At 39.6% G+C, this 8,707-nt stretch overlaps 1 protein-coding gene across 1 annotated transcript; it reads right to left on the minus strand.

Moving 5' to 3' along the window:
• Window positions 1–6,452: 6,452 nt before the first annotated feature.
• On the minus strand, window positions 6,453–7,835 carry LOC122296109 (GRAS family protein RAM1-like). Its single transcript, XM_043105542.1, has one exon. The coding sequence runs from the start codon at window positions 7,833–7,835 to the stop codon at window positions 6,453–6,455; it is 1,383 nt and encodes a 460-aa protein (XP_042961476.1).
• Between the last annotated feature and the right edge of the window lie 872 nt (window positions 7,836–8,707).

The raw sequence follows: 8,707 nt of genomic DNA on the forward strand, positions 1-8,707 counted from the left end.
AGAAAGAGACTCATTAATAGATTATAGCTCCACATCAATCTATAATGAAACAAAGACATTTATAATTTGATGATAAGTTTTCTTCACGCAAGAGGAAATGATGTAGGCTGTGTGAGATTGAGTCTAAACACCCAAGTACCACATTGGAAATATTAATGTAAAAATAATTTGCCCGTATATTCTAACACAAATTATATTTTAATTCAATTATAATCAATTAGTTTGAGTATGGTATAAAAATTTGGGTTATAGTATTGTCTCTTGACTCCTGTGAGACACATGATGATGAAAAATCTCCTAGATAAGTTGCTCAACATGAACTTCACTAGACTCGTGTGCATGGGACATGCGATCAAGCAAACAACTATGAAATTATTCACTAAATGCAGATAGGAGGTTGTGAAGAATTTTTTCACTAGTGGTGAAAAAAAAAAAGACCCTATCCTATATATATGAGATATTGCATGACTTTAGACAAGAGATGAGAGACTATCAACAATAATAGAGCTTAATGATTTCACTTGAAAAAGAAAAAACTGAAGATTTTCTTGTGAGAAGTTGAGGCAACAAAGATAACTACCTTTGCTTTGATTATCTCATGCTTGTAACGCTGATGAGTTTTTCAGAATGCTGAAGTCTTGTTGAGCGAGCGAGGTTCTCTTGTAGGTGTTTCTATAGAAGTGGTTTGAGTATTCTAGATCTAATGTTGATAAAGAGATCAAGTGGGTCATTCATGGCATTGCAAATCAGATATATAGTCAACATAGGTTTTTTTTTTTTTTTTGAGTATTTAAAACTGATTATAATCATTTGTATCTATAGTGGATTTAGAGGTAGTGACAAATGAATTTCAACTTCATCAACTAATATCTAGTGTAATTTATTTTGCTATTTTACCTATTTGGATCATATCATTCTTGTTTCTAATCACTCGATAATATTTTTTCTAATTAATTTTTAAATTCCACTATGTTAAGATAAATCACATGTTCACCCCCTCTAGATGTAATCAAGATTCATACCATCCATATTTATCAAGGAATATAAATAACCCGAAATTATAAAGATTTTCATGGGTCCTAAATTCCACATTTAACTACTTAATAAGTGAACTTGATCTTCACATATGCTTTTAGGATGATTTCAAATCGACTACTTTATTTGGGATTATAGTATCAATATGGCTAGCTCTTTGCCTAAATCTTCAAAAGAATCCTAGAAAATAGTATGAATGGATTGATATGACATGTGACGCCCTTGACCCCCATGTGTAATTTGGTGGAAGTCGTGACATCGGGGTGATGGCCACTCAGGTCACGCACCACAACATAGAGTGCAAGTTAGTTCGAGCATGCAATATGTGTGCAGTTATAAACGCAATGAACAATAATAAGGCAATCCAAAAAAAAAAAAACTAAATACGAGAAAGTTTAAACACAATCCAACAAGAAGTCTTCCCTAAGGTTATTACAATTATCTAGCTAAATAAAAATAAAATAAGAGTTCAATTAACTATAATTGGATAACTCCAGGTTATCACTCCTTAGGTGGGGTCGGTCCTCCATGCTCATATATGTCCTTTGCATCAAAGTTTTCAAAAAATCGTTGGTGGGAACATTGCAATGAGATTTCGCAATCTCAATAAGTAAATCCACAGACCAACTACCAAGAATACAAACAACTAAAAAGACAACTAGATGCACATGACAAGCATAAAAGGATATTCCAAAATTTACTTCTTCCCTTCCCTTTACAAAAAAAATTTACAGATAACTCACTCACACAAAAATCTCGTTTTATACACAAAAAATATTCATTTTGTTACAATATGCATCATGGTCTCCCTTATGGACATTTCACAAACTCTGTTTCCCTTTGTCATACCACAGGTAACTACTGTACATGTGATTTCGTAACGAGCAATGCCCAACTCCACTCTCAGTGCATACGTTACTAGGCATCCTCTAGCCTCCACCAGTAGAGAGGCCACGAAGTCGTCGGCACAAGAGCGTTACCGTCTCGTCTAAGCCCATTGTTGCCCGGTGATAACCTAGAGGATGTCACTCAGTGCTACACGCTCTCAAGTGACTAGAGGAACTCTATTGAGATAATGCCTCATCTCAGCTTGGGGGTCATGATACACATAAACCCATAAAATCCCATTTGTCTTTTGACACCAAAAATACAGTTTTCAAATTTACAGCGTAGATATAGGGCAAAGCACAATTAATAGAATAAAAATAAATAATGACAATTAAAAATGCAGATACGTGAACAAACAGTTATTGGATGACATGGCAATGAATACATCAACCAGTGGCAGAACAACACATAGATTCACAATTCACAACTACATGTGATTCCCCAAGCTTCAACCAGTCTTTGGCCAATGATTCCAACACCAACTATAGTAATATATCCCAACACTCCACATGGCCCCCGAGCACTTTTCATTCACAACTAGACTGCAACAACATTTAGATAATAATTTATTCCACGTTAGCATTTTAGGGGTCAATTCGGGAACTTACTAACAATTGTGGAAGGGTAATTCCGGATGATCAAGCATGGTGACTTAAAGTATCCCCCTCGGATAAAAGAGAAAACTGTGCGTGTACACATGCACGGGTCGCTATGCAAATGGGGAAAATGGTTAGTCAAATCTACATGAGGCCTAAAAATTAATATACAAGTTAAGTAGTAAATGGGCTTACTGTTGTAGCATCTAAAGGGGCAGAGCACGGCAGCGATAGTGGCAGTGCAAGGTGACAGGAATCTGGATAGATTGAAGGGGATCTATAATTAAAGGGTGGCAGATCTGTCATGACAAAGGGTGGAGGAGGGGATGGTAAATGGTGGTGGTGCATGGCAGAGCAGAACCCAAAATTGGGATTTAGACCATAGGTTAGGATGGAACTGAGGGAAGAGGAGGTTGAGAAAAGGGGAATAGGAGAGGGGGTGGTCGGACGACCACAAGGGAGCTTTTGACGGTGTTGGGGGTACAATGGCACACAGTGACACTAGGGAAAAACTTTCCTAAAAGCTACGGAAATGAAGATCGGAGGAAGAGGAAGATGGTGGTCCAATATTTAAGAGGAGGGCAGGGTGTTTTCGGGACAATTTCAAAGGGGAAGAGGCTCTGCCTATATAGGCCGAATGACCCACTCATAACAAACCTCACCATCAGCGGCAATTGGGCACACCAGACGATGCACAGGCCAAAAAGGAGGGGCTCATGGTGTCCAGAAGTGTGTGTATGTGCAATAGGTGTGACTGGCAATGTTCACATGGTCGAAAGAAGCCATGCTCAGTGTGTGGCAAACTCGACAGCCACTGGGGACGACGGGTGGTGGTTTGACAGTGGTAGGGAAGACACGTGGAATTTGTATGATGGTGGCATAGCCGCTACCTACTAGAGGGAAGAGAAACCGGAAAAAGATAAAAGGGGAGGGAAAGAAGGGTTGTGCAGCGCTGGGGGTGGGGGAAAGAATGAGATGAAGGCTATGGTTAAAACCCTAGTCTCAAAATGCTATTGTTTTGCAAGAGGGGAGGGGTTAGGCTTGCTGCCATATTTTGGGCTCACATGTACACGGGTTGAGCCCGAAATTGCACCCATTACGCACCAAAAAATAAAAACCCACTTATAAAGCCACTTGGGCTCCCCAAAGGAAAACACACACACACACAAACACAAGAGCAAACTTGGGCCCTCATATGACATATGTTGCTTTTAATTGCCCATTATGTTTGGTCTCCCAGTGGCGCCCTCGACCCCCCACTTGTGATTTGGCGGGAGTAGCGATGCTGGGTGTTGGCTGCTCGGGTCACACACCCCTAGCTCAATGTGGAAGTAAGTGTGTGCAAACATGCAATGTTTATGTGTGCAGTTAAAAATGCAACGGAAAATAAAAAGGACAACCTGAAATACTAAAAGTACTAGAAATTAAAATTACATCACCTTGCAAAATAAACCATAGTCACCAAAACTTCCAAACACCAATATAAAAGTTAATACAACCATCTGACTAAACAAAATCAAAGATCAAATCACGCCATAAAAGGGAAAAGGTCCACAAATCTTCACTCTTCAGGTGGAGCTGACCTCCAAGCTCACATCTGAATTAAAGTCTACAATTCTAAAGAGCAAAACCACAAGTGGGGACACCACAGTGAGATTTCATAATCTCAGCAAGTAAAACTTTAGAATAACACCCAAAAACATAAACACGAAAAAATGTGGACGCATCACATCAATAAGAAAATTGAGATTCTTAGCATTACCAAAATTGTACAAAAACAAATTCTTTCCCAATATTTATAGAAAAATCCAGCCACTCAAAATCACCATTTTGTTTGAAAAGCCACCATTTATTTAATTAAGGTATGCACTATAGTTTCCCATGTGGATTATCCGAACATCTCTTCGCCATACTATGGGTAACGACCGTGCATATAATTTCATAACAAACGATGCCCAGCTTCACGCCTAACACGTACATGACCAGGCATCCTCTATCCTCTGCCAACAGAGAGGCCATAGGATCAGCATGAGAGTATTACCTCTCGTCCAAGCCTATTGTCACTCAGCAAACATTCAGGGGACGTCACTTAGTTTTATACGCTCCTAAGTGACTAGATGAGCTTCAATGAGATAATGTCCTATCTTAGCTTGGGGTTGTGATATGTACAAACCCACAAAACACACTTTTAATCTTTTGACACCAAAACTGTAGTTTTCCAAGCTTCCAGTACAAACACAAAATAGAGCAAAATGAATACAATTTAATGACATGCAATAAATAAAATGCAAATATGCAACAGGCAGATATTGGATGACATGGCATAGCAAAGTAAGGCATACAACACAACGTAGCACATAGTTCATAATTTTACAATTTCACAACTACACCAACCCTTCACCCGGCTCTTGGCCAACAATACATCAGCAAGTACAATTACTATCCCAACACTCCATAGGGCCCCCAGCCACTTTACCATCCACAATCAGATTGCAACAAAACACAGTTTTAACTAGTTTCAATTGTCAATTTTCCAAGGGTTAGTATAGGGTTTTACTTACCAATGCGGTCGTAATTTATGGTTGATCGTGGCACGCTAAGTCCTAAGATGCTAATTGTAGTGGTTCCTCTCAGACCAAGAGAAAACAGTGTTTGTGTGTGTGTACGTGTTGGTGCACAGATAGACAAAGTTGGTTAGATTGATATAAACATGACCAAGAATTTAAAGTACTAGGCAAGAGGCAGAAGGGCTTACTATGGTGACGTCTGGAAGGGCGAAGTGTGGTGGTGGTAGTGGCAGGGAATAGTGGAGAATGGCATATCTGGGTTAATTTTGACAATGGCATTACATTGAGGAACGAGATGAGGACAATCTGGTGAGAATAGAGAGTCTAATAGAGAGAAGCCCACGTTGGTTGGTGGCAACGATAGAAAACCCTAGAAGAGAGACAAAGAGTGAGAGGAGGAGAGAGGATCCGAGAAAGAAAAGCGAGAGATCTGAGGGATGGAGGTCAAGATCGAGGAGCCCACCATGGCTAACATTGGATGGCAGGGCAAGCGGTGGCAAATGAACTACGAGAGAGACAGAGTGATAAAAGTCACTAGAGAGAAAGGAAATCAAAAGAGGGGCCAAGAAACAGAGATATTGATGGATGACTTACCAATAGCGACAAGCTCGCAGGGAAATGCTCACCGTGGCCGGCATCGAATGCAGCTAGGGTTTTCATGTTTAGAGAGAGAGTGTGAGATACGAGTGAGAAGTGAGGGAGATGGGATCAGTAGATGCTTACCGATAGGGTTTAGGGTCCAGGCATGGTGAACGGCGATTGTGACTTGCTAGATTGACAATGAATAGAGAGTGAAGGAGAGTGAGAGAGAGAGAGAGAAATTGGATGAGGGGTACACCGCGCAAGGATGTCGGCAGGGGGGAGGGAGTGCTGGATGGATGGAGTAGAAGAAGTGCAGCCAGCGAGCTCATGACAAGCATGGGTGGTAGAGCAGAGCTCACGGGTTGCAAGGGGAGGGAAGGGGAGAGAAGAAAAGAAGAGGAAAAAAGATAGGGTTTTAAACCCCTTTATATAATTTGATGGTGATAAGGGCATGTTGGAATTAGCCTAAAATAAGTTTGTTTAGGTTGCCTAGGTTTCTATACTAATTGGTGGTTTATAGTGTTAATTAAGAGCTCATTTGACCATTGTTTTGCATATGAAAATTTAAATTAATTACTTTCTAGACAGTACTATACTTCTCCCTCATAATCTCAAGATTGATTCAGTGAAGTAGATTCTGTTTCTACAACATCTATCATGTTGTCAAATTGCTGTATACACCACATAAAGAGATTGACAAAATAATTAAACAGAAGTCAATAATAATCTTGTTGTATATGCATCAAGTTTACAAAACTCATAATTAAATTTGTTATAATATCTATCATATAGGATGCCATGCAGAGGCTGTAAGCAGACACCTATCTTGCCACTGAAGAGAGATAGCTCCTCCATCATCTTTCTCCGAAACCCTAAACCCACCATTACTCTCCCCATGAAACTGAACAGGACAATAATGGGTCCTAATTTTCAAAAGAAGTTTTGATTGAATCATTGACTTGGAGCTTGGTTTAATTCCAGCAAAACGATGACTCTCCATTGTTGCTTTCCATGTTTCCATCCTTTCATATGTTAGGCAATTAGAATCACCCTTGTCATAGTTAAGCAGGCTCTTGATCTTTTTACCAAGATGGTACTTCTCAATTCCCAACCCCTCGGAACTCTCTAGTGGAAGGAAAACGTCAAGCGAATCAAACATGGCTGCGAAGTAATGTAATGACTCTATGAATCTTGACAAGAAGCTTCGTGGGCTACAGTTCCCTTCTTGTTCTACTAGGATTACGATAGAGGGGTTGAGTGAATGTACAATTTTCAATGTGTCAGAAACTTTCGTATAATTATTCAAAGTGCTAATATAGAAAAATAAATTTACTGCAAGTGTTTCGTTCTTCTTTTTCCTTATGTTAATGAGGCTAGAGCCTCTTAACAATCCTTGGAATTCGAAGTTCAAGTTCTGAAACCCCTTTGAGAAGCCTACCAATCTGCTTTCTGTTTCTTGTAGTTCTTCCAAACTGCTTCCAAATCCTGTTATCTGGAGGGATACTCGATTTCCATTGGATGCCTTCTCATAAAGAGACTGAATCAGAGAAGGCCATTGAAATCCATAAGAGACATCAAAATCAATTACATGTAATGCTCTGTGGTTGGTTTCCTCCTGCTCCTCAAAGGCCTCTATAATGGATTGGTTTGCAGTGAAATAAGCAAACTGGTAATACGGAGAAACCCGATAGAGATCAGTAAATGCAAAAAACTTTTCTTCATCTGTAGGATCCTTCATGATCATGTCGTAGAAGGGATATTTTCGTGTAAGAAGCCTTGCTGCCAAACCATCTGCAAAGTAGGTCACGACTCGTTGCAATGAGTTGTCGGATAAGGACACATTTCGGTACAATTCATTCAGGTTCTCCAACGCCGAGCCCACCTTGTTTTGATCAACTGCAGTGGCTGTTATGAGCAGCAAATGAATCAGGTTGAGGCCATTTCCATCTTCTACTGGTGCTTGTCTCTTGCGGTCTAGTTTTAGCATTTGTTCCCTCATTTGGAGGAGGCTGAATATCTTCCCATCACAACCTTCAAATGGATGTGTAGGAATTGAAGCATCCTTTGATCTTTTCCTCTTTCTTGTCTTCTCAACACTTGAATCTGTGACAATTCCAAGGCTAAGATTCAAAAGCTCCTCCTCATCTCTGCATTCTATCATTTCCATTTGAGAGAGAGAGAGAAAGAGAGAGATTTTGAGTGCTGAGATTTGGGATATGGGACACAAATGACACGTTTGACTATTTATTGGAGGCACTAGGTGGGGAATAACTCATAAATATTCCTTAGTGTAACCCAAGGGGATAGAACCAGAGACGAGAGAGATTGGATCTTTTCCCTTTTCTTCTTTATCCTTTCTGCAATAAGATGGAGGGATTAAGATGGATGGGTATATTTTGATTCTTCAAAATCAGTGTCTTTGGTCAAGAGCCTAATTAATTATTTCCTTATTATATTGGGTTGCTTTTGAGATCTATGAAAGGGTTTTTTCTTGGGGGTCCTTCGGTAGTTCTGAAGGCTTAGAAGATGCCATGCACATTAGATAGAAATAGCAAGAAAAATGGGGAATCAACCTACCGTCCTATAAGGAATTGTCCTCATTCTCCCCTTCTAGATGCCGTAGCATAGCATGCAATAACTTGCAGTACTCCACGTTTATTGATTTTTTTCTCAGACCTTGTCTTGATATTTTATCAGACTGCGTTTTCCAAGCTTCCGGAGTTGAATTTTTAAACCAGTATAGGAATAGAAACTGTCCCCTTTTGTCAATGTCTTGGATTGATTTAGGCCATATTTTAGTGCTGATGCTATGTATCTACAAGGATATAAACTTAATTCCAAGAAACTTCGTTATGAATATCCAATGGCCTAGGGCGCAGCCTACCTAGCTAGCTATTTATTATACTTTGTTTTTTTCTTACAAAGAATTTATAGCATCTTCATAATCTCCCCTTTTGTCAATCTTTTCTGGTCTTGTTGGTGTTCATTTGGAAACAAACACACATACCAAGACCTCATTAGCAGAATCATACATGCATG

The sequence above is a fragment of the Carya illinoinensis genome, chromosome 15, assembly GCF_018687715.1.
Source record: "Carya illinoinensis cultivar Pawnee chromosome 15, C.illinoinensisPawnee_v1, whole genome shotgun sequence".
NCBI lineage: Eukaryota > Viridiplantae > Streptophyta > Magnoliopsida > Fagales > Juglandaceae > Carya > Carya illinoinensis.